Raw genomic sequence first — 26,193 nt, forward strand, 5'->3', positions numbered from 1 at the left:
GATGTCTCCTCTCCCAGGGAGCTGCAGAGATGATGCTTTCCCCTGCTGCAGATAAAAACTCAGTTTTTGCTTCAAGCTTTCACAACTCTGCTTGCTCTGACCTGTTATTTGATATTTTTTGTAGCTTTAAGACATCTTCCCAGCCTTCATCTTGCTTGGGATGCTCTTAGGAATGTGGGCATTAATCCCAGCGTGACTTAAATGCCAACTTAATATTCGTTTTCTCTCTGCTTTGACAAGATATTCTTCAGGTCAGACAGGCATGAAATGATAAATATTGAGTGCAGTTCTTCTGGGCAAAAAGTGCCACCTGCCAAAATCTTATCTTGAACCTACTTGGACATGTGTTATTTATTTATTTCTGTCACAAAACCTCGTTCAGTGTTGGGAAGCCAAAGGATTACAACTGTGAATTTTGGAGGAGGGGGAAGGAGGGTTTCTGTCCTTGCTGAAATCTGCCTTTTCAAAACAACATTGAGAGAATCCTTGTTTTGAACTAAAATAGCAGCTGCAAGGGTTTTCAACCATAACCATTTAAATGAGGTTTGGAGGGTTTTTTGCATCTTTGCATTTTAGTTTCGTTCTCGGCCTTTGCAATAAGTGGCTGTGGTTGAGCAGTTGAGGGGTCGGGTGAGGATAAATTGTGATATTGTTCAGGCTGTGTCTGATTATTCCTGCTGAGGTTTTTACTGAGCTGCCTTTGCTGACACTGGTCCCACCAGTGCTCTGTGAAACCAGACCCAGACAGGACCTGACCCATGGTCTGTACCTTGGGTTGTGGCTCATGATGGTTCTCTGGGATCCTTGGCACAGGAAAAATGTGGAGCTGTTGGAGTAAAACCAGAGAAGGCCATGGAGATGCTCCAAAGGCTGGAGCCCCTCTGCTCTGGAGCCAGGCTGAGAGAGCTGGGAATGTTCAGCCTGGAGAAGAAAAGGCTCCAGGTAGAGCTCAGAGCCCCTTCCAGGGCCTAAAAGGGCTCCAGGAGAGCTGGAGAGGGACTGGGGACAAGGGATGGAGGGACAGGACACAGGGAATGGCTGCACACTGCCAGAGGGTAGGAATAGATGGGAAATTTAGAAGGAATTCCTGGCTGTGAGGGTGGGCAGGCCCTGGCACAGGTTGTCCAGAGCAGCTGTGGCCGCCCCTGGATCCCTGGAGGTGTCCAAGGCCAGGCTTGGGGATAGTGGAAGGGGTTGGGGTTGGACCAAGATGAGCTTTTAACATCCCCTCCAACACAAACCATCCTATGATTCTGTGATATTTGACAAGATATTACTTATAAAGTGATTTCTGATGGACAGAATCCCCATGGAACACAGAGGAAATCCCAAGGTGAGGTGTGTAAGTTCCAGTGGAGATGCTGTTGTCTGCTCAACATGAAATACCTCAGTATTTTCCTCAAAGGAGGGGACTCAGATGTGATGGGCTTCCCTTGCAGTCCCCAAGGGTAGAGTGGCAGGGTCTGGGGTGACCTTGATCTCCTTCCACTCTATAAATGCCATTTTGGCTGCACACCCTGACAAATCCCTCTATTCTGAAGGACTCCACATCCAAGCATACAATGCCTGGGCCCCTCACTTCAGTGTGGACATTGAGGGGCTGGAGTATGTCCAGGGAATGGAATGGAGCTGGGGAAGGGGTTGGAGCACCAGGAGGGGCTGAGGGGTCTGGGAAAGGGGCTCAGCCTGGAGAAAAGGAAAAAGGTTGGTCATTAGATTGGTCATTAGAAAGAATTTCTTCCCAGAAAATCTGGTGCCTGGGAAGTTCCACCTGAACACGAGGAAGAGCTTCTTTCCTGTGCAGTGACCAAGCACTGGAACAGGTTGACGAGAAAGGATGTGGAGTTTCCCTCACTGGTGATGTTCCTGGACTGTCTGGATGCAATCCTGTGCCCTGTGCTCTTGGTTGACCCTGCTTGAGGAGAGAGGTTGGACCAGATGACCCGCTGTGGTCACCATTAAGTTGACCGGTTCTGTGATTCTCTGCTTAGACATTGGCAGGGGCTGCCCAGGGAGGTTTTGGAGTCCCCATCCCTGGAGGTGTCCAAGGAACACCTGGACATGACACTCAGTGCTCTGGTGACAAGGTAGTGATGGATCACAGGTTGAACTCCACATCAATTCCACATTAATTAATTCCGTGATTTAATTAATTCCGTGATTCTGCCAGCCTGCTTCGTTACCAGGCCGGGGGCAGCGGGAAGAACTACATCTCCCAGCGCGCACCGCGGCGGCCCGCCGGGAGCTGAAGGGGCGTGGCCTTGCGCGATGATCGCTGGGAATTGTAGTCCGTCCTGCATTGGCCCGGCGCGGTGCCTCCCTCCCCGGCGCTCCTCCCCGCTCCGGCTCTCGCTCGGCAGACGGAAGCCGGGCAGGGACGGGGGAGCCGGGAAGGCTGGAGCGGCACGATGGGGGACTCCAAAGTGAAGGTGGCGGTGCGTGTCCGCCCCATGAACCGGCGAGGTGAGACTCCTTCTTCTTCCTCAGCATCCCCCTGCTCTGTCCTTCCCGGGAGCGGCGCGGCCCGGTGGTGCCCGTCCTTGGGGACAGGTGTCGGTCGGGACAGGTGTGTCCCAGTGCGGGTGAATCGGTGCGTGTCCGTGTGTCCTTCATTATTTATTTATTAATAGACACAGCCCGGCTCGGCATAGGCGGCTGTGCGGCCGCAGCCGCGCTGTGCTCACCCCCCTCTCCCGGTATCTTTTCCCAAACCTGGATTTTTGGCTTTATTTTGTCCCCTCCTCTCCCCCGGGGATCAGCCCTCTCTGCACCTGCTTTACAGCCGGTTCCTGCTGGGACAGCGCTTTCTTCTTCCTGCTTTGCGGATTTGGGGGAAAATGCCTCTTTTTCTGCATTTTGCCCCGTGCTAATTCACCCCGCTGCTCTCCAGCCCTCGGTGCTTTGAGTGGGACGCTGTGAACCAGATGACAGCGACACAAGGACAAAAAACAAGCAAGAAAATACAGAAGAGGAAGCGAGAATTGACAAGGAAAATTTTGTTGTTGTTTTTGGGTTGTTGTTGGTTTTTTTTTCCCCTCAACGAAACTTGCCTAAGGGTTATGTTAATCAGACCGTGGTCTGGGCAGCTGTTTAAATGTTTATTACTTGTCTTAATTAGAAAAACTTGCTCTGGATGATGAGGAAGTGAGTATGAAAAGGCAGCTTCAGCCAAGGAATGGGAAGGTGAAGAAGGCAGAAATCCAAGAAAGTGTAGGGTGGCTTTTTTTTTTTAATCCCACATTCTCACGGGAGTATGCCAATAGTTCCTTTTGGGGAAAGGGAATCCAGTGAAGTCAGTTTAGTAGTTGGAGCAAAAAAATGAGAGACAGGGGAAGCCCTTTATTGCCTACATCATCTAACATAAAATATCTTTTTAATTCCTTTCTGTAAAAAAAAAAGGGTTAAAGTGTTAAATACAGTGATTCTATGCCTGTAAAACGTCAGCAGGGGAATGTTCACTGAGTTCACAAGAGTTCCTGAGTCCCACTTCCAGCACAAGAGATGCAGTTGATGTCTTTACAGTCTGGTGATTTAGGGAAATTGAGGATATTTTGACCAAAAGCTGCATTTTGTTAAACTTCAGGTGCCAGCTCTCAAAACTGAGGAGAACCCATGCTTAGAGAGAATAGTTTGGAGGAGGTGGAGTGGCAGTGTGGAGGAGTTGGTGGGAGCCGGGACAGGAGCTGGAAGGTGGTGCCCGGTGTCTGTGACAGATTTGGGCTTTCCTCTTGCTCATGTCCCTTTCCTGACATAGGTCATTTCCTTGGCTGTGCCCCAGATGTCTCCTGACTCTGCTTGGTGTTCCTCACCCCCCGGGATTAGACAATAATTCAGGTTGGAAGGGACCCCTGGAGCACGTCGGATGAGATGAGGTTGCGCAGGGCCTCCACCAGTGAAGTTTGGGATCTCCAGGGGTGACTAATGCACCTCTCCCTCCCACATATATCCTTCATCTGTTCAGCCCTGAGTTTGTCCTCATGTTCCTTTCCAGCCAGGAACTCTGGGGAAGCAGTGGGGGAAGTAACGGAATCTAGAGAAATCTAGGTTGTGTCTTGGTATTCTCTTTCATAGAATATCATGAGTTGGAAGGGACCCACAAGTCCAACTTCTGTTTGTCTTTTATTCTGTATAAACTTAAAAATCTTATGGAGAGGATGACTCCTGTCAGGAGTGAGGGACATTTGAGTATCAGTCCTTGATGCTCCTCAGAGAGAAGGGGGGCCTGAACCCCCCACTCTGGGCAGTTTGCTGCTATTAAACATCCTGTTATTTGTGAGTGATGCCTAAATCCATTTAAGTCTAGCCTAGAAGATCCATGTAGTTTTCTCCCTCAAACAAAATGTCCTGCAAGTGTTTTTTTGTTTTTTTGTTTTTTTTTTTTTTTCCCAGCATATTGTTTGTCACAGTCCAGATGTTTTGGTCAGGTCTAAACAACTGATACCTCCCTATGGTATTTCTGATGCACCTTGAATTTATAGAAACAGTGATACCAAGGCAATAATTTTTCTTACCTTTTTAATGTTAAACTTAAGCATTTGTGTAACTGATTTTCTGAAGAGTCATCCATTTCCAAGACTTTTGTGGCCTTGCTTTTTTTTTTTTATTACGTTTTGAGGCAAGAGGCAGCTTTCCTGGAAGCTCTTTCATACACATTTTGTTCTGAGCAGTATTTGTATGGACTTCTGGGGCTTTGGACCTGAAGCAAGTATTTGTTTTCTTCAGGATCACGAGTAATGTTCTTTCCTTCCCTCTGTAGCAAAGGGCTTAACATTACAAACCTGTCAGAGGGCTGAGACTGTGGAAAGTTAAGCTTTGAAATATTCTTGGTGTTTACTTGTGGTGGTGGTGGTTGTCTTTGGTGTTTGAGTTATGAATTTCTTAAGGCAAGGGTTTATTAGGTTAATAAAAGTGGTGTGCTTAACTGTTAGGAGTTTTTTACAGCTCATAAAAGTATAATGGGTTCCTTGCCTGCATGTGGAAGGGGTTTGTGTATCAAATAATTGGTTATTTATAGCACTCACATTTCAAGGTGTTTGGATTGAGGGTCCTGCTCCATTCTCATGCAGAGAGGTAATCCATAAACTCAGTTTATAGCACTATTTTTTAGCGAGGGGAAGCATTTCTAATTGTACTTGGGTTTGGTTTGTTTTTTTTTTTGCATCCAGGCTACTTTATTTTGAGTCTCTCTTCAAATTAGACCTCAATCCTACTAAGCCTGTGTGGAAGTTTTGCTTTTATAAAAATGCTGCTGTGCCCACACGTTCTCAGTGCCACGTCTGAGGTTGGAGGCTCTCCTGGGTGGCAACTGAGGTGTCTTTTTTTACATCCCTCCTGCTTTGCAAACTGGGATCTCGATTAACAGGCTTTTATGAATTAAATAATTCAGTACTGCTCTGTTAGATAAGGCTCCTGGTCTTTTATTTTCTTGGCTCTGTAATTCACTGAAGTATTTCCTAGTGCACTGTGTTATTCAAATGGGGGTTTGATAACAATCAAGAAGTTCTTTTGCTGTTTTATTTAAGATTTGCAGTGGATTTCCTTTCATAATTGTCATGTTTGAATTCTCTTAGCAGATATTCATCATATTTCACGTAAATGTAAATCTCAAGCCATACCATGAAGCAAAGCAAATGACAGCTTGAAGGCTTTTTAATTAAGATTTTTCTGACTGAATGCTTTGTTTTCAGGTGATGTTTGGGTACAGGCAGTACATAAGTGCATTAAGTAATTGTGTTTCCTTGTGCTTTTGAATCAGTTCAGTGTCATGTTAATTAATACTGATAAAAGTTGTTCTATTTTAAAAGAACATGACTTATGCTCAAGGATATGGCTGATGCCATTTAAGCCAGTCCAAACTGATCTAACTTGGGTCAATAATTTTTGAAAAAAGAAAATGCAGGAAAGCAACTGCCTTTGTTCTGGCAATGCTGCCATATTAAGCTATCCTAGGATTGCAGTGTAAAACCTGCAGTTCCAGTTTAAATATCTGGATTAAACTGTTCTAGAACTGTAGTGTGAGACCTGCAGCTCCAGCTTAAATATTTGGATTAAGCTGTTCTAGAACTGTAGTGTAAAACCTGTTTAAACCTCCAGTTTAAATACTTGGATTGTCTGTAAATACACACTCAGGTACCTGTTATGTTGATATCAATATTTATCCACACTATCAGTGTTGAAACAGGGATCTTCTCATACTTAAATGCTAAAATGAGGAAGGAATTTGCTTCTGTATCTGTACAAGCTTCTGATCATTGTGGTAATTTTATGTCCTCCTACTCTTTTTGGAGAAGATTTCATTTCCATTTGAAATGTTTTTGGGGTTTGAGGTGAGGAGGTAGGGATTGTTCCCGTGCGCTTGTTTGTTTGTTTTCCCATGGAAATTACACCAGAGACAATTTATCTATAAATTGGAGTTTGTGCAAGCGGATTTATGAGATTAATTACAGTATCAAAGGGCGTGAAATGGCACCTGTTGTATATCCTGATGGCAATGTGCAAACCACAGGGCTTTTCTTACCTTTATCCTTGTCATACACGAGTGCCTGGAGTTTGGAATATTTCCTGGTGATGGTTGATAAGCCATAAAACAGTGTTTGGGCTATGAGCAGGATTAACCTTGAGATAAGGTGCCAAATGGGTGAAGGATGCAGAGTTAATGTTTCATCTTGTGAGGCAATTGTATTTTAAGAGCTCCTGAGGTGCTACAGTCTTACTCCTCCCCACAGCCAGAGAGTCCCAGACTTGCATCGTGGATGCCACAAAGGAATTTTAGTGCTAATTGCACCTTCCCAGGAATTTTCGTGCTAATTGCACCCTGTGAGCTCCAAGTGCAGGGGGAGGTTCCCTTGCTGCTCTGGTTTCAGGTTGGCTGCTCCTCCTGGAGATCAGATACACCTGGAACAGCTCTGCCTTGGCTTTTGGGTGCTTGGTGGCTGAGCAAACTCAGGCATTTCATGCCTGTTAATAATTCCAGAGTGCTGAACTTCCCTGGGAGCTCAGCAGAGTCCCCACACTGATTTATTTACTCTGTCCCCACGAGCCCAGGGGTGTTTGCAGCAGCAGAGCTGGCTGTGAGCAAGGTCCATGTCCAGATCCATGAAGTGCCTTCACTAAAGCTGCTTGGGAAGCTCTTTCCTTGCAGGAAACGAAGAAGCAGAGAATAGAACACATTTTTAAGCATTTGGACAACATGGAATTAACATGAGAGGGCACCTTGCCTGTTCCATGTGCTGAGTTTGAGTTGATTTTCCCCTCATGGGCAAGCTCTGATAGCATCATGTGCCCTTCCAGATGCACTCTTACATATTTAATGACCTTTAATTGCTGCAAACTGAAAATTTCATGACTTACATTTGAGCAGTTCATATAACAAGAGAAGCTTGAAAGGTGCCTTCATGTTGGTAGATGTAAAATACAAGAAATTACTCTATTTTTGGTAGAATTTATCACTATGTCTTGCTTTTAGACTGTTTTTTCCATATAAGCCCTCAGCATTATCATGTAGATGGAAGTTATTTTCACATTCACTCATCTCCTCAGTTAGTTTTGCCTTTATTTGTGTTGGCTCCTACGTGGCAAAGAGATAAGTCACTCTTGGGAAACAAATCTTGGCAGGGAAACTTGAGGACTTGTTGTCTTTGAACTGGCTTTCACATTTCTTTTTCAAACAAAAAAACAACAGAAGACCCCAAACAACAGCTTCTCTCTTTTTTTTTTTTAGTTGATTTGTGTGATAAACAAATATTTTAATTTACTGTTTAAACATTTCTCAGTTTTTGCTGCATGTTTTTCCAGACCAAGAAAGTTATGAGAAACCAATTGTGATTTCTTATCCAATGCAACTTGACGGCTCAGGGTACAACATTCCAGGACTAACCTCCAAGGGAATGTTAATCTCCTGAAAATCTACTGGCAATTTAAAATATAAAATTTCTATCGTCTGTCTTCACAGGAGATTATTTGAGCTTTTGTGTTTTGGGCCAATTTTGGCTTATGAGCTTAGGAGGGGCACTTTAAACCTTTCACATTTTATTTGTTATACTTCAGTTGGCTTTTGCAGCTTTTGTGAAGCTCTGCAAGGCCAGTTGTTCTGGTTCCCAGTGACTCTGTAGAACCTGAGGCCCATCTCTAAAGGGTCCTGAGGCATCACTGAAGGTACAGCTGCCCTAAATCTGATAGTGGGACCAGGAGGAACCTGAGACAACTTTTATTTGGCCTGTCTTGTAACACCAGGTTCATGGCTTGGTATTTGAAAGGGCTGGAATGTTATCAACCTTCTTAAACTAATTTCTTTAATTGAGATCTAATGGAAAAACTTACCTGGAAATCAAAGCTCTTGATTAACTGGCAACTGCTTTCCCTTAATTCATAGAATCATGGAATGGTTTGGATTACAAGGGATCTTCAACTCATCCTATTCCACCCCCTGCCATGGGCAAGGACATCTTCCACTATCCCGGGGGGTTCCAAGCCCCATCCAGCCTGGCCTTGGACACTTCCAGGGATCCAGGGGCAGCCACAGCTTCTCTGAGCAACCTGTGCCACGGCCTCAATCCCTTCCCAATATCCCATCCATCCCTGCCCTTTGGCCATGGGAAGCCATTCCCTGTGTCCTCTCCTTCCATCCCTTGTCCCAAGTGCCTCTCCAGCTCTCTTATAGCACTTCTAGGCACAGGAAAGTGGCTGCCATCTTATACAATGAGAAAAAATAGGGAATACAAAGTTGAAAACGGAGAAGTAATTTGTAACAGACCTTTCATTACCCTGGTTGTGGTACTAAAAGCTCTTACTACAGCATGCACTCCCAAACCATAAGTTTAAAGTCTTACATATTCCCTTATTTACTGTGTCATTGTTTACTTTAAGATTATTTCAAGCTGCCCTCTTAAGGCAGCCTTCTCTTAAGATCATTTTGTTTGGGTCTGAAATGCAGTGGCCTGCAGTGGGATGGTTTTTAGGGTTATGGCTGAGGAAGATTCAGTGTCACCATGTGGCAGTTCAGGTGGTTTTGTTTTGCCACGCAGGGCAGCCTCTAGATTTGGGTACATAATTATCCAGCCTCTGTTGTCAGTAGTTGCAGTCCATGGAAACAGCTCCCTGCCAGATCCATAACTAAAGACAGGAATTTCCCATCCCACATTTTCCAAAATACCTTTCTCCCCTTCCTCCAGGATTCACACACACTCCTTGTCTCTGACCCAAACCTGATTAGTACAATTTCAAGTAGCACCTTTGCCAGTGTTTCTTAACTCTGTTGTGGAAAATCTGCTGTGGTGAGTTTATGATTGCCAGACACGTGACTGCTGTTACAGAGGGATTGGAAACTCTTACCTGTGGTGGGAATGGGCCAGTGCCTGCTGAATCCACCATTCCTTGCAGTGCTAGGCTGCTCCTGGGTTTGCTTTTCCAGCTCTGTCTTGCTTGCTAACTTTTCCATCCTGTTTGAAACTCACTGAATTTCTTAGTGAAAAAGCCCAAAGTGATGGGGAGTTATTTTTACAACACCCACAAAGCTGTTATCCAAGGCATAGTAGCGATTTGGGACTTAAGTGTGGTTTCAACTATGATCTACACTGAAGCCCAGTTTTAGAAAAGTCATGTGAGGTGTTGAAAAATCAAGGGAATGGGGAAGGAGAGTGGCTTCTTTCAACCCCCACCTTCCAGTTTCACAAGTGAAATAAAAACTCATCCAAGGAACTCTCTGTGAGCAGCTTGGACACAACACTAACAATTACTCTTACACTCAGCCCAGCTTTGCTTAACACTTGTACTGCTGTGAAATGTAAATGTGGAGAAGTGACTCAGATAAGTGTTACCCTTTTATTATGGATGTCACAGCTCTCTTACTCTGAAGCTGTGGAAGAGATTTTCATTCTCTGCAATAAATGGTTCTTGATGTTGAGAGTTTGAGTTTTTATTCTTCAAAGAGGAATTAGCTGATTAGTTTCTTGATTTGATGAAGCAAGTGAGTAGTTGATTGTGTTTGCTCAGTAATGACTGAAGGTAGAAGCAAGTTAGCAATAATAATAGGTGAGATTTTCTTTTTGTTTGAGGTGCAAAATTTGAGATAAATCTCCAGTCTGGCAGTGAGCTGCTTCTGTCATCTTTTAATTTCACCTTTAATTTCTGAATTCCATGCTGCCTGAAAAAACCACACCTAAATAGTTAAAGAAAATAATACCAAACTCTGATAAGTGAGTCCTTACTACAGGAGGAATTAATTGGGGTGTTTGGATGTGCATCCTTCTGATCTTATCTTGGTGCATCCCAATTTTGCTTGTTGTTCAGGAGCAGCAAGTACCCAGCTCACCTGGGAGACATTGAAACTAGTAAAAGTAAGGGTGGAGTCCTTGTGTGATCATATCCAAAAGAGCAGGCAGATAATTTGACTATAAGCTAACCTGCTTTAATGATATTAAAAATGTAATGAGGTGGAAATGATGATGATATAAGTTTCAGTAGTGGCTCATGTAAGACTCATCTGTCGGTGAACCAGAAGCATCAAAGAATTTAAAAATCTGCCAAAGAATGTAATGGAGGCAGGATTTGAAGAAAGTGAATGATGTGCTGTTCAAACAGGATTTAAACAGCTGAAAGGAGGGTTTCCATGTGAGCCTTTGGCCAAGGTAACTGGGATAAGCAGCCTTAAGGCTGTCTGGATCCAGACCCAGCTTAGAGGCTCAATAGGTTTCTTAGGGGTTTGTTTCATGTGACACCATGAACTGATGGAGCAGTTCATCTCAGCTGGGACAAGATCTCTCCCACCTCCTCTCTTCCCTCTGCACAGGTCTCCTCACCTGTTTGCACGGCCAAGCTTTCAATGGGCTGATGGAGCTTTCCATGGGGTCTGGATACATCCGTTTTCCATCTTGGGTATTTTTCTGCTGTTGAAATAACTTGAGATGAGTTACAGAGGATCTGCTGAGCATGGTAGTGGCAGAAGGTGAGCAACAGGCACAGGAGAAAAGGACTGGAACCTCTCTGTTTGAAAATAGCTGCTAGTTTGGCTCCAACACATTTTCCAAAATCATGCTGCACACCAAGGTGAGGGGTTTTAGCATTACCTGTGTGAGAGTGATAATCAAACAAGGTGTGTTGCACAGGACAAATTGGCTTTGAACCTTTTTTCTTGCGACAACATTTGACGATAAGGAAGTCTTTTATTCTGCTTTCTTAAGGTCATTTCACAGAGAGAGGTTTAATGAGCACTGGAGTTCACTGGGCAGTCATGGATGCAAAGCCTGCCATGGGCGTTCTCTCTCAAGAACTGCATTTAAAAACGTGGCAGAAAGCATGCTGCTTGCAGACTTTTATGCTTTGCATGGGGCAGGTAAAACCCTTCCTCAGGAGCTGGGAAAAGCAGGTCAGTGCAATACAGGGTGTTAATCACTAACCAGCCAGACCAAGATAAAGTGCCTTGTCGGATATGGGACGTATGGAGAATGTGGTTTCATCTGAGCAAGCATGTGTTGCATATTAATGATAGGTAAATTGGCTTTCAGGGTGTGGGGAGAAATTAAAATAAACACTGGCTTCTGGAACTCGTCTGGCTCTTCCTCCTGCAGAAGCACAGTGTAATAACAGAGGAGCGGTTTTGCTCAGGAGAATTGCAGTTTCATGTGACTGCCTGCTTTGGCCAGTGATCTCGAGTTTTGTTTTGTGTGAGGTAGCAAAAAACTATAAAATTCCTTTCCAATTTTCCAACATTTCATGGAAGAAACTCCCTCTTATTATTGTGTCACTTATCAGGAGAGAGAAGTCTGCAAGATGCTGTGCAATAGGCACAGCCTGAGAGATTTCCAGACTGAGTTTATAAGGTGCTGTGAGGTGAAAGAGCAAGTACAGGTGACTGAGGAGGAAAGAGCAGAGATGAAGGAGGATGAGGATTATAATTAACATGATTAGACACGAGCGTATTTGGGTGATTCAGCTGAGGTGCTGAACCCTGTGTGGAGGTTATTCCCTGTAGCCCCTCGTCATCCTGGCGTGGGAGGGTGTGAACAGTGTGTAATGGCCATCAAAATCAGCACTTGGGAGCCCTTTCCAGGGCCAGTGTCACCATTCTTGACCTGCTAACTTAATTTAGTTCTGGCCTTAATTGCAATTTGTGCTATCATCTCTAAAATGGTAAAAATAGTCTTGGGAAATTTGTAGGGAAGAAAAAGTTATTCTGTTATTAACAAAGGATCTGTCTCAGAAGGGTTCTACTGAAAAGTGAGACAACAAAGTCGCATATTTTTCCATAAAATTGTAATAAAAAAGTTTTTTTTGGAATACAGCGATGAGCTTGTTGTCTTTGGAGAGTTTCTATGACTTTGTCAAGGGCTGTACGAGTTTTAGGTGTTAAGAGTTCTAGGAGAGTTGATGTTACCGCTTTTTTAAAATAAATTGAAAAGTGGACTTGGTTCATAGTTGGTAATTCCCAAAACAGGTCTGACTCAATTGATTTTTGTTTCTAGAAGCTGTTGTAAATGTTTGTGTGGAGGCCACACGTCCTGGGTGTCTGTAGCAGTGATTTTAGGGTTGAACAGTGTGTCATGGCCATTGGAATCAGCACCTGGGAGCCCTTTCCAGGGCCAGTGTCACCATTCTTGACCTGCAAATTCATGACCTGCTAACTTAATTTAGTTCTGGCCTTAATTACAATTTGTGCTATCATCTCTAAAATGGTAAAAATAGTCTTGGGAAATTTGTAGGGAAGAAAAAGTTATTCTGTTATTAACAAAGGATCTGTCTCAGAAGGGTTCTACTGAAAAGTGAGACAACAAAGTCGCATATTTTTCCATAAAATTGTAATAAAAAAGTTTTTTTTGGAATACAGCGATGAGCTTGTTGTCTTTGGAGAGTTTCTATGACTTTGTCAAGGGCTGTACGAGTTTTAGGTGTTAAGAGTTCTAGGAGAGTTGATGTTACCGCTTTTTTAAAATAAATTGAAAAGTGGACTTGGTTCATAGTTGGTAATTCCCAAAACAGGTCTGACTCAATTGATTTTTGTTTCTAGAAGCTGTTGTAAATGTTTGTGTGGAGGCCACACGTCCTGGGTGTCTGTAGCAGTGACTTTGGGTGTGAACAGTGTCGTGGCCATCAGAATCAGTACCTGGGAGACCTTTCCAGGGGTGGTGGGATTAGTGTCACTGTGCAAGGACTTGTTTGTGTGCAGGCTCCACATCCTGGGTGTCTGTAGCAGTGACTTTGGCCGTGACACACTGTTCACACCCATTGGAATCAGCACCTGGGAGCCCTTTCCAGGGCCAGTGTCACCGTGCAGGGACATGTTTGTGTGCAGGCCCCACATTGTGGGTATCTGTAGCAGTGACTTTGGCCATGACACCCATCAGAATCACCGCTTGGGAGCCCTTTCCAGGGCCAGTGCAGGGACTTGTTTGTGTGCAGGCCCCATGTCCTGGGTGTCTGTAGCAGTGACTTTGGGTGTGAACAGTGTGTCATGGCCATTGGAATCAGCACCTGGGAGCCCTTTCCAGAGCTGGTGTCACCATGCAGGGACTTGTTGTGTGCAGGCTCCACATCCTGGCTGTCTGTAGCAGTGACTTTGGCCATGACACCCATCAGAATCATGCTTGGGAGCCCTTTCCCAGGCTAGTGTCACTGTGCAGGGACTTGTTTGTGTGCAGGCTTCATGTCCTGGGGGTCTGTAGCAGTGACTTTGGGTGTGAACAGTGTGTCATGGCCATTGGAATCAGCACTTTCCAGGGCCAGTGTCACTGTGCAGGGACATGTTTGTGTGCAGGCCCCATGTCCTGGGGGTCTGTAGCAGTGACTTTGGCCATGACACCCATCAGAATCAGCACTTGGGAGCCCTTTCCAGCATTAGTGTCACTGTGCAGGGACTTTTTTGTGTCCAGGCCCCATGTCTTACAGCAGTGACTTTGGGGCAGGCTGTGTGCTTTATCCCATACCTAACTCCATTTGTCACTGGGTGGATACCTTGGATTGCTCTCAGCGTTATCTGAAGCTTTTATTTTGCTTTCCCCGCCTCTACAGCCGAGAATTCTCACACACTCCAAATATCCTCATTACTCATAGTCCACATCCCACTGCCTGATGTCACTTGGGAGAGCTGGACTTGCCTGGAGCCTGTGGGGGAAGGACAAGCCCTTTTCTACGTGCTTGCACCTAAATTATTTTTGATGGGACTTGAATTTCTGTGAGCAGGTGCCCCAGGACTGACAGCTGGCACCGTATCACAGCAGCGGCCAGGGAAAATGTGCTGCAGATGGCAGGGGCAGCTTTCCCTGTGAGGCATTGAGGGAGCAATAAGAAGAGCTGTCAAAGTGGTACCAAGCCTAAATGGTTCTTTTCCCCCAGAAGAAATTTCATACTGCCCTTGTATATGCTGATTGTCCTTCAGTGAAACCCAAATGCTTTTTCTTGCTTTGAAAAGAGTGCTTGCTTTAAAGCTGGACAGGATCCATCCCATCAGAATATCCCTAGAAGTGGAATTTGGCAAAAGTCCTGTTTCTATTCTCTGGCTGATGGGTGGCTGTCAGGCTGCATGAATAAATTTGGTGTCTGGAGGAAGTAATGGTGTATATAATCCCAGTGCTTTAGGAGCAGCACTTGACACTCTCTCATTTCTTTATAGAGCTTGATCTGCATACAAAATGTGTGGTGGATGTGGATGCAAACAAGGTTATTCTTCACCCTGTAAACACCAACCTTTCAAAAGGAGATGCCAGGTAAGATTTTTGAATTGGGAAGGTCAGGTTGCATAAATTAAATATGAGTCTAACAACTAGGAAATGTAGGCCTTGATAGAAGGCTTTTAGTTTAAAAATTATGTATATTCTTTCTGCAGTGTAATTGCCATCATCCATAAAATAAGGCTGATTTTTACCCTGCTGGGAAGTTGCTTTGAAAACCTTGTGAATTTTCTTCTTGCTCCCAACAATGTGTTAGTGGTTAATGAACCCATGAACTTTCATTTTTTTCTCATGTGTTGCTATGGGACAGGAGAAATTTAAATCTGCAAAACAATTTGAGCAGAGCAGAGTTTGTAATTCTGGAATGAAATTAATTTTCACAGTTGTTTTCTTATAATGGGTCGTGGTGTAAGAAGGTGAATGGGAGCATTCTGGAGAGATGTAGCTCTAGGAGTTTCTTGACAGTGGGGCATTCCACGCATCAAAAATCCGTGGAGAAGTTTGTGTCAGAACTGCCATTAATCTGTTAAATTACTGTGAAACTGAAAAGTCATGTAGTGAGTGATAGAGTTAAGCTTGTGACTACTTAATTTATTGCTAGATGCAAGGGGAGGAAATGGAAAAATACATGCATGAAACAAAATAATGGTGCAGGATAAGGCAAAACCTGTTGCTGGATGTCTGCAGTCAATAGTCTGTTTTCTGGGGGGAAAGAGGTCTTAAGGGTAACAGGAGAAAAATTCTATGTGTTAAATTAAACACACAGAAAAGCTTTGTTTAAATTTTAATGTGATGCTGAGCTGTGTATCAGGGGTCAGAATTCATTAACTGATGTCTGATCATTTCAAGTCCTCAAACCCAAGTGGACAAGGAAAGAGATCATCAGGTGCAGTATTTACCTTCTATTGTCATTAGCTGAAAGATTTATTACAGACAGTGGGACTGGAGCTTTAATAAGTTACTTAAAACCAAACAGGCTGTGTGGGGGGGTGTGGTTTTGTTTGTATCAATATCCTCCTCCTCCAGGAACATGTGCATTGTTCGGCTGCCAAAATCCTACGTTGATTTGAGCCTTTAAAAACGGCAGGAAATTGAGATTTTCAGAAGCCAAGTCAGCCACAGCTGGATTAAAAACGTTACTCGTAGTTTCTCTAAAACATGGCAATGAAATGCCTGGTTTATAGTCCCTAATATGTGTTTAAAAACGTTCATGGGGCAGCCACACATCATGCAAATCCTGTCCCTTGGCAGGGGAGGGCTGGGTTGGCAGTGGCTTGAGGTCCCAGACAAGGTGGTGAGCTCAGTGTGAGAAGAATGCTTCATTTGCATCCTCACAAATGGCCATTGCTAATCTAAGCAGGAAGCGTAGGAAATTTATCTGGGGTGATTTAATAGAAGAGGGGAAAGTGGAGGCCCATTAACTGCACTCTGGGTTTGCCTGGACATGGTGAGACAGCAGATCCCAAAAACACAAGTTGGAGCGGTGAGGGTTTGGAACAGGGTCCTTTTGGAGCAGGTTACACCCTTGAGAGGCTGCTGCTGAGTTGTCCTGGCTGCTGCAGCTCCATCAGAGGATTCTTAAATATCAGCTCAAGGAAAAGGTTTGTTGTAGCTGCAGTTTTTTTAAGTCTGGGGTTTAATTTATGCTCAGGTTCTGCTTCTGTTTCCAAATCCACCGTCAACTACTTTGCCTTCTGTTACAAAATCAGTTTCTTTGGATTTTGGAGTTTTCTGGTGTCTCAAGTGAGCTGAAGGAATTCTGGCAAACCTTTTAACTAAACAGGGAAAAGAGAAGTAATAAATATTGTAAATACACAGTTCAGCTGCTTGTAAAGCAGGGCAAGTTTAGAAACCTCCAGAGCTGCATTTCTCATTGAGGTGCCAGGGTCAATTTAGGACCTGGGAAGAGAATTTTAGAGGCAGAATTCAGTGCTGTCACCTCCCCACTTGTCATGACTCAGCCTTGCTCAGGCAGGGAGTGACATTTGGAAAAACAACCCATGACTTTTGGATTTAAGAGTTTTTTTTCTCCACTTCCATCTCCAAGTCTGGGAGATGAGGAGAAAAAATAAATTCCCCAACTTGAAGTGTGTGGGAACTGACTGTTGCAGAAGGAAAATTGTGTCCATGTAATTGCCACTGAAATATTCCTAGGTCTTCAGAAAAGTGTCTGTAGCTGTTTCAAATTTGGCATTAAAAATTAAGGAATGTTTTGAAAATCCTGGTGTTAACTGATGGACCTCAGTTCTTCTTGGCTCTACAAACTCAATATATTATTTATACATTAATCTAGAGACTTGAGGATTAATAAGTACATGTAAAACACTTGCTCTTTAAAAAAGTCTCTTTTCATATGGCTGGAAAAAATGTGGTATTCTCCTGTTATTCCTTAACCAAGAAATGACCTTTCCTGAGCTGGAGAGAGGCAGCAGTTATTTTATTGAGCAATCCTTAATGCTGTTGTGCAGGTTTCAGTAACTTGATCACGTACAAAAGATCAATTTTAAAATCCATGGGATGATGGGATGACCTCCAGGCTGGGCAGGCTTTGCTATTAACCTTGGGCTGTTGAGGGGGTGGCTTTGTTTGGGTGGTGGTTTCTTGTGTTAAAATTAAAATTACAGTGTGTGGAAATGCTCACCCTTCTCTTTAGCTGCCATCACAAAATTAATTGTGACAGATTCTGGAGTTCTGTCACAAATTTCCCCAAATGACCTCTGTGAATGAAAACCTCCCCTCAAGGATGTGTGAAGCTCCAGGGATTCGCTGTGGATGGATAATATCATTAGCATGACTTGTCCCCTCTTTTGTTTGCCTTCCTGAGCTGTCTGCTCCCTCTGCTCTCCCTGTTGCAAAGGTCAAGGCTGAAGTTTCTTTATCTACTCGGGATTTACTCCGTGCTGCAATGATTACTCACAGCATTCTTACCCGGTGGCTGGGGCTTGAAAGAGGGTGTGAACTCATTGTGACTGAAGTGAATAGATAAGTCCTGGGCAACAATTGGAATGTTTATGGGAATTATTTTTTTGGAAAATCTCCAAATTGACTCTAATTACTCCAGGTTCCTTTGTAGCCTTTTTTATTTTAACCATCAACTTGCTTGTGATGTAATTTTACACGTCCCATACAAGACCTGTTAAAAAGATTGAATTTTTTTTTTCTGACAGGTCAGACAAAGGAGTTTTTTTCTGTCTTGCAGACATAACTGTATTTGATGTGTAACTGATATGAGCTCAGAGATCAGTGCTGTATCAGTCTGGCACAGCCCTGTGAATCAGCCGTGGTATTTGTAAGGCAAAGCATTCATTAAATCTGCCCACCAAACCCTCTGAGCCTTTTTATTAAGGGAAAATGCTTAAAAATGAAACAAGTGCTGACTTCACTGTACTTTTGTTGCAGTTTGTGGTTTTTCTAGCTGCTTTCCCTCTTGTTTTGCAGAACAGAGAGATTCCAAAGACTGGCACAGGGTAAAAACTCTTCCAAGGAGTGAGTGCAGCTAACTGGAGCTGACAAGTGTGTTAAACCAGGCTGGGTTTTTCCTCTTCAGCTATTGTAATGTCTTTATAATTAGTGCTTTGTAGTAGATGATTCAGTAATTGAGGCTCTTTATAAAGATTTGCTTTTAAGGTATCTATTTCTGGATTTAAACCAGTTTTCTTTTCTGTACCCGCACACACAGGTTTGTTTGCTCATCAAGTCTTGGTGCTTAAACTCAATTTGGTTGTTTTTAAGGAGTTCTGGAAATGGATAAAAAATCTTGAGGATTTTTGTAGCCTTGAAGCAGCTGGGCTCAGTGATTTCTGCTTTGATGAGGAACTGGGTGAAGCCCAAGTATATTTTACATGGGAAAGAATATTTTTAGAAGATTCTTCTGTCATTCCAATTCCTGTTTTCTTTCTGAAACATATGACCGTCCTGAAGAAGGTTGTGAGGAGATGGGGCTTGGAGCAACCTGGGATGGTGGAAAATGTCACTGCCCATGGCAGGGGGTTGGAATGGAGTGAGCTTTAAGGTCCTTCCAACCCCAACTATGATTCAAGTAGGTAATAAATTGCTTTTTCAGGTAGATTATGGCCTTCAGGCAGCAGTTGGGTTAAAATGAACAGCCCAGTGTGTTAAAACTTTCCTGAGTTTGTCTTTGGACTGAAGTTTCTTTCTTCTTATGAAGCTGAAGAAGCTTTTAATCCTTTTGAAGAAATGAAGATTAGGGCCACTTCAGACAGAATCCTGGCAAAGATTTAAATATTGAGAAAATGCTACCAGAAAACAAGAATTAGGGTCTCAAGAACCAAGCAACATTAATTCACTCTTTTTGAAGGTTTAGGCACAAAGTGGAGGAATGGTAACAAACACACGTGACTTGGAATATAAAAACAAACAAAAACTGGAATGGGGTGTTCTTGCAAGCCCACACAAGCTCCCTGTGCCCTGTGCTAGCCAGGAATCCCGTGCTGGGGAGGCAGGATAAGCCCTGCTTGGCACAGCCTGGGCAGTTACACAATGCTGGCTCTGCCCAGAGCAAGGTGAAGCCGCCTTCCACCTGCCTGGGGTGTGTGGGTGACTCCTTAGCATGACTCCAGAACTCCCCTTAAAGCTGCTGAAAGCTGAAAATAAGTCATGACTTAGGAGCTCTTGCTGTGGGCAGTGTCAGAGACCTCGAGATCCCTCCATCCTGATGGGAAATGCTAATTTGAGTGTGGAGGTGCCTGAGTGGTGAGGTGGTTAAAGTGCACGTAAATTGATTTTTTGTGAGAAAATTATAGATAAGGGAGTGTGTTGGTTGGGGTGAATGTACATTGAGTGGAAAAACAGTTATAAATTAAAAAATACCTTTGTGATGTGACAAAGTATATATATATCACATATTTCAGTGAGCTATACAAGGAATATATGTAATATATTCCTTGGGATATATGTAATATATTCCTTGGAATATATGTAATATATGGAATAATAAGCAAATATGGATACATGGAAATATGAATATATGGAATAATATGAAATATGAATATATAAACATGAATATATGAAATAATAAGCAAAAATCGCAGTTAAAAATTTTGTCAAAATTTGAACACATCATGGTCCTTTTTACCTTTGTCTATATCTTACAATTTTGCACACAAACATCCATTTGCCTCAATCACAGAATTGAGGTGCCTAGAGAGGAAATGCTGACAGGATTATAGAGATGTTCTTAAATACGTAGATATATAAGAACTGGAAAAGTTGACTGATAGGAGTAACCAGGAAAAATTGACTTTTAAAGAATAACTCATGGCAGCAGGAGCACATTGGGGTGCAGTCTTCACATCCACCCTAGGAAAGGACAGGCTTGATCAGGAAAGGAGGCAAATGTATGAAAGCATTGCTATTTATGGAGCTAATCTGCAGAACTCCACACTCCCAAGAAAACAGGCAATTACTGGTAGATAGTCATGGAAAAATGCCCACATTTTCTTGAAAATCACCCGGGATCCTGCCTGATGTTAGGCAAGAACCACTTGGAGAGCTGTCTCATCTCAGGCATCTGTGTCCCCAGCTGTTCCTGCATTTGATTGAGGAGTCTCAGCTGTTGGACACCACCAGAAATGGAATATTGGGCTTGCTGAGACCATTTGCATGCTGTGGTATGGTTGCTATTTGACAGCAAAGCAATTTAAAGGGAGAAATATTATTGTCTTTGAAGATGGGTGAAAGCTAATTGCTGTGCCTTTGCTTCTCCATATCTTTCCCGGCATTGTTATTAATTCTGTATAAACCACTCGGGGGTGGGGAAAATTCAGATTAGTATGTGTGGAAGGGACACAGAGTTGCATTAAGCAGGGATGGCTCCCCTGGCTGAGGTGTCACATTGGTGCATAAAATTCTGAGTATGAAAATTTCTGGGTTAGTTATTATTTCAGCATTGTCATCCAGGGAACAGATTTGTGCAATGTTTTCAGTGCAGCAATGTTCCAGGAAGCCAAGGGGGCAGGGAGAGTGTGTGTGTATTCCTGAGGCTGAGAGCTGACATCCAGAAGAAAGGGAAGTCTGCCCCTTTTGACATCCAAACTGGTGGATTTTGGGCACAGATCAGCTCACAGGAAGTTCATGTTTGCAAAAACAGCACCATGAGATTTTCCTGTACTGCCAGCCTGGCCTCTGTTTTACCCCTGCTCAGCTCTTACTTCAAGCATGAGCTTGTTCTGTAAAACTATGGCTATTTCTGCTGGATTTTATTGGTTACTGAACAGCCTAAAGAAGTTGGAAGAGAAGAGAAAAAAATAAAATAAAAAAAAAAAAAAAAAGGCTAATTTGCAATTGACAGAGTCATTTAAATGAGTGAATGAAATTGCTTTTCCAGTCTACTATCAAAGCTTATTCTGTAGGAAGTGGTATTAAACCTATAATTTGGAGGTGAACTTGTGCTGGGGGAGGTTTAGTTTGGATATTAAGAACAATTTCTTCACTGGGAGGATTTCAAGCATTGGAAGGGTCAGCTCAGGGAGGTGCTGGAGTCTCCATCTCTGAAGGGATTTAAAAGTTGTGTGAATGTGGCACCTGGGGACTTGATGGTCTTAGAGGACTTCTCATAATTCCTTGTGCTAATTAAGGCTAGACTGTCATCTGTTTCTTTCAAAATTATCTTCTGATGTAAAAATTATATGACTAAACACTTCTGATGAGTTTCTGCTGTACCTAGAAATAATTAAAAGTGTCCTGGGGACAGCGGGAATGGCAACAGGGCTGTGTCCCTGCACCTCCCAAGGCTTTGGCTGCACAAGGGAGAAAAGAATTTGCACAAGGAGGTGAAGGCTCACCATATAAACTCCTTATCTCGTGTAAAAGTGAGAAGCGGGAGTTCTGCCAGGAGAGAAGGAGGGGTTGCTGTGCTTCCAAGCTGTGCTTTTGAGGAAGTGTTTGCTGCAGCTCACGTGCTTTGACTGAAGTAAAAGTGAAAATCTGAGATAGAAACACTGCATTAATTTTTTCTAATGGATAAAAAGTAAACAGAAGTTTTGAACTGTGCTTGTGTGTGTCAGTGTGCTTAAAACAGACCTGTAACCTATTTTGCATTGCTTAAGTAAATAAATGGTGAGACTTGTGTTAATGATTTCTTTTGTAGCTGATTTCCTGTCCCACCAGCTGGGTCACAGCTATTTATGTCTACCTTTTTTAATGGCAAACATTGTCATAATTAATTAGCATTATCTGTTATTTGAAAGCTTTGTGCCCATGAAGCAAGTAAAAACTGCTTGAACATGAGCCATTTCTTCCTGAAGTGAGAATTTGGGTGGCTGTGTCACTACTGGAATCATCCTTGGCCTCCCATATTCCTTGGATGAACATCAAAAATGCCTTTTTTGATCTTGCTGCTCATTTGACCAAGTTGGTAATAACCTGCTGCATTTGAGGGAAAGAGCAAACAGATGGAAAAATTCATTTGTTTCACATCATGTGATCTGAATTACAACCCTCAACTTGTGCTTTATTGATCCTTAATCTCTGGTGCTTTTTCTCCTTAAAACCCAAAACATTTGTAAAGTACCTGCAGCCTTAATTCTTCACTAAATTGAAGAGTTTTGCTGTGCAATCTGTGTGCAGGTTCTGAAGTACTCATGGGATTATTGATCTGCTTGCAGACAGCATTTGGAGGCTGGTGGTGATAATTGCTCAGCATCCAGGAAAACATTTTTTCTTCAGGAAAACAGTTTTCCTTCAGGAAAACTCTGAGGCTGGCAAAGGGTTTTGGCTGGGATTTCTCTGAGGAATTGACTTCTGCTGCAAACAAAAAATTGTCCCTTCCCAACAGTAGGGCCACTTCCCAGAGCTGGATTGTTTTCCTGAGAAAACCTCAACCCAACCAGAAAGCAAAACCAAAACCCCTCTTGGTGCCATGTTGAAGCTATTAGAATTAATGTGTTTAATATTTGAGTGGAATGTAGCTTTTGTTGAACCATTTATGGCAATTTTGAGGGAACTATCTCAACAGTTTTGGTTTTCAAGCCTACCTGTGTCAGAAGTTTCCAGTAACAGCTTGTTGAAGCTTCAAGGATACTGTGAAGTTTTAATTGTTTTCTTGGCTTGTTAAATCTACAAAACAGACAAATTCTTTTATTTTAAGAGGAGTCCCTCTCTCTCTCTATATATAATTGTTTTTATACTCAACCAGTTTTGTTCTGCAGATGTTTGAGTTTTAACTCCAAAATCTTGATCTCAGATGAATATAATGAGACCAGAAAGGGATGCAAGAGAGAATATTTCCCACCCTCCAACATGATGGATCAGAAATAACGAGGATAACTTTGTGCTGTGCAGCTCTTACACTCTCTGTTGCAGTAATTTTGATTGTGTAGATGTGTCCCCCAGGCTAATGTGAAATAAGATAATCTGAACGTTCAGGGTTTGATGCTCTCCTAAGAAGGTGGATGATGCCTCATCATATTATCAGTGATTGTATGGTCAACTGGAAGGCACAGGCAGATAATATCATATATTGTCTTCTAAATTCCTTGTGTTTTGGAAAATGGATTAGGAAAACTGTCAGAGTTTGTTTCCTAAGTTATATACAGGCTTAGTATGAAAAGGAAAGAAAAGGAGAAATCTCTTAGTGTCTTACAGTCATTGTCCTGAGGAAATTTGAACAAGTTTTTAGTTACTTGAATGCATCAGTTTGAGGTAATTTGTCCTTTTTTGTTGTGGTGGTGTTAATTTTAGGATGGCACTGTTGCACTTGATGCTGCCTTACACTTATGGGGTTTATTCTGATTTTGTTCACAGTTCTGTAAAGTCTGAAATTAAGCTAGTGAATGCAGAGGAACTTGTTTCTGTGTATGTTTGTTACAGTAAAATGAGAAAATTTGAATTGCTGTAGCACCTCAAGATTTTCTTCAATATTTGACATTCTTCTATTTGAATTTCAGTAGATGAGGAAAAACACAACAGGCCTGTTTGTTCTCCTCCTCCTGTGAGGAGAAATCAACCATCAGCATCTTCTAGGTATTTCTGCTTTCTGTTTTCCATGAGCTTGGTGTGCAGGGATGCAGCATCTGCTGCTCTTGCATGGGCAGCACCCTTCCCTCTGCTGGGAATGCTTTTCCTGCCTGGAAAGAAGCTCTGGAAGTCTGGCTGTTTATGGCCTCCTCCTAAAAACAACACTAAATTTTGTGTTGTTGCAGTTTTAGAGGTACCAAACTCTCTTCCCTTGGTTGTAATGTGCATTCAAATAAGTTGTGTCTTTATCCATTTGTTTTGTGTGGAGCAGAACAGATTCTGGGTATATAAATCTGTCTGTGGGATGAGCACTGAACTCATTGGGAGTATGTGAAATAAAATGACATTTTAATTAGTGCTCAAAAGTTCATGGCAGCCTTGATAAGCATAAGGCTTGATAAGCATATACTGCTTTACAAATCTAATTATCCAGTTGGAGCTCCTTTGAGGAGAGGAGCAGCCAGGGCCATGGTGATTTTGTTTTTTGGCTAAAGGAAGAGGACTGGACATAAAGGATATCAGGAGAGGAAGGATGGACTTCTCTAAGAGTGGTGGCTGCACAAGGGGATTTAAATTTTGCCTCAGCTCTACCATATGCTTCTTATCTGACTGTGAACTGCAGATTCCTCTCTTCCATTTCAAGCCTCTAAAATAAATCTAGCATTTTTCCCATTTTTTTGGTTGCTATCTAGTCCAAGAAGCGTTTTACTGTGTGGGAGGGTGGCTTTTTATTGGTTTTTGGTTTGTGCTTCTTGTTATTGTTGTCATCTTGTGGGGTTTTTTTGTGTTAGGGGATTTTTTTTTTTTTTTTTTTTTTTTACCCCAGCAAGAAGCTTCCTGTGCTGGTATATAATTAATTAGGTCACATCACTCGGTGGGGCCAGAACTCTGGGCATTTATATTTTGGTAGTGACGTAAAGAAACCCTATATCTTAATGTGCATTGTCTGAGGTTCTTAGGCTCATCCACTTTACTTGAATTTTCAGCCTTTTGGAAAGCACAATACCATTCTCTTCCTTTCTCCTCAGGGTTTGTAGCCTCCTGCCAGCATTTTGTTCTGTCCCTCAGCATTTGTAGCCTTACTGTGCTGATCAGATGAATGAAATGAGGGAACAGGATATCCACTCAGCTTTATCTGAGCAGTCCTGCAGTGATGAGCACTTCCAGCTCTCTGGATTTTTTAAAGCATTACTTCATGTGTACATTCATGATCTGAATTTTATTTAGCAAATATAACCACTCAAAAAATAGTAACTAATATGAATAACTCCAACCAAAATTGAGCTCTGATCAAACTGTCAGAGGTCAGGGTTAGATGGGAGATTGGGAAGGAATTGTTCCCTGTAAGGAGGCCCTGGCACAGGGTGCCCAGAGCAGCTGTGGCTGCCCCTGGATCCTTGGAAGTGTCCAATGCCAGGCTGGATGGGGCTTGGAGAATTCAGAAATTCCATAAATCCCGACTTGGAGGCACCAGGTGCCTGAAATCCTGCACAGATTCAATCCCAATTCGTAGAAGCTGTGGCTGCCCCTGAATCCCTGGAAGTGTCCAAGGCCAGGCTGGACAGGGCTTGGAGCAGCCTGGGATAGTGGAAGGTGTCCCTGATCATGGCAGGGTTTGAAAGGGAGTGATATTTAAGGTCCTTTCCCGCCCAAACCATTCTGGAATTCTGTGGCAGTGACATTATCCACAGTTTTATTCTTCTGTTAAACCTTTTCTTGGTTTGAAGGCTCTTCTCCCTGCTCCTCTGGGCTCTTAGAATGGTATTTGCCATCACCTTACTTCCACATTGGAATGTTTGTATGTCACAGTCCCTATATTTCTGATTTCTTCTCAGAAAATGCACCTGAAGATAATATCTTTGCAAAGTTTGCAGCCATGGCACAGTGGAAAGGGAGAATTACAATTTCTGCAGAAACTTCAGAGGTGTGAAGTAAAAAAAAAAAAAAGACCAAAGACAGAGAAAAACCGCATGCAGATTTTGTGGCAGAGAAGACAGAAATAGGGATGGTTGTGAGAGGAAGCAATTTTCTGGTTGCTGACACCACATTTGCACCAGCTGAGGCTTACCAGCATCTCTAGTGCAACTCTACAAGTTTTCTTACTTAAACACCTGCCCCAAGCAGCAGAGAGGCTGTGAAGGAACTTCTGCTGAAAGCTCCCACCCTTGCTCTGCTCCTGCCTGTGCAAATCCTCTCTGCAGAGTTTTATCTCCCTGTCACCACTGAGGTGTCTTCCTGTGCTGCTAAGAGTTTAATTGAATTGCAGGAGGAGCACTGGCAGGCCTCTCACAGGGTTGCCAGTGCAGGAATTATGTGGGATTAGCAGAACCATGGCAGGTTAACACTGCACGGGAGTGCAAGTGCTGCAGAGTAATCTCAATTCTGGGTGCTGAGTAATAACAGGCTTCCACTGCAGCATGGGGACATAAGTTTGGAATTGGGCATAGTCCTCCATGACCCCATTTCAGGTGATAATTAAGAATTTCATGGTTAAGCAGTGAGCTGTTTTACTTGTGAAGGTGGCACAAGGTGAAACTGGTGGAGTTGAGTTCTGTGA

At 43.0% G+C, this 26,193-nt stretch overlaps 1 protein-coding gene across 1 annotated transcript in view; it reads left to right on the forward strand.

Annotated features, from left to right (window-relative positions):
• The first annotated feature begins 2,366 nt into the window (after positions 1-2,366).
• The window catches only part of KIF13B (kinesin family member 13B), a 125,589-nt gene continuing 101,762 nt past the window's right edge, over positions 2,367-26,193 (forward strand). Inside the window, exons 1-2 of the mRNA XM_058801254.1 lie at positions 2,367-2,463; positions 14,603-14,696. Of these exons, the coding sequence (XP_058657237.1) occupies positions 2,409-2,463; positions 14,603-14,696 (149 nt within the window). The 5' untranslated portion in view covers positions 2,367-2,408. The remainder of the gene's footprint in view (positions 2,464-14,602; positions 14,697-26,193) is intronic.

The sequence above is a fragment of the Ammospiza caudacuta genome, chromosome 3 (assembly GCF_027887145.1).
Source record: "Ammospiza caudacuta isolate bAmmCau1 chromosome 3, bAmmCau1.pri, whole genome shotgun sequence".
In the NCBI taxonomy this organism is placed as follows: Eukaryota; Metazoa; Chordata; class Aves; order Passeriformes; family Passerellidae; genus Ammospiza; species Ammospiza caudacuta.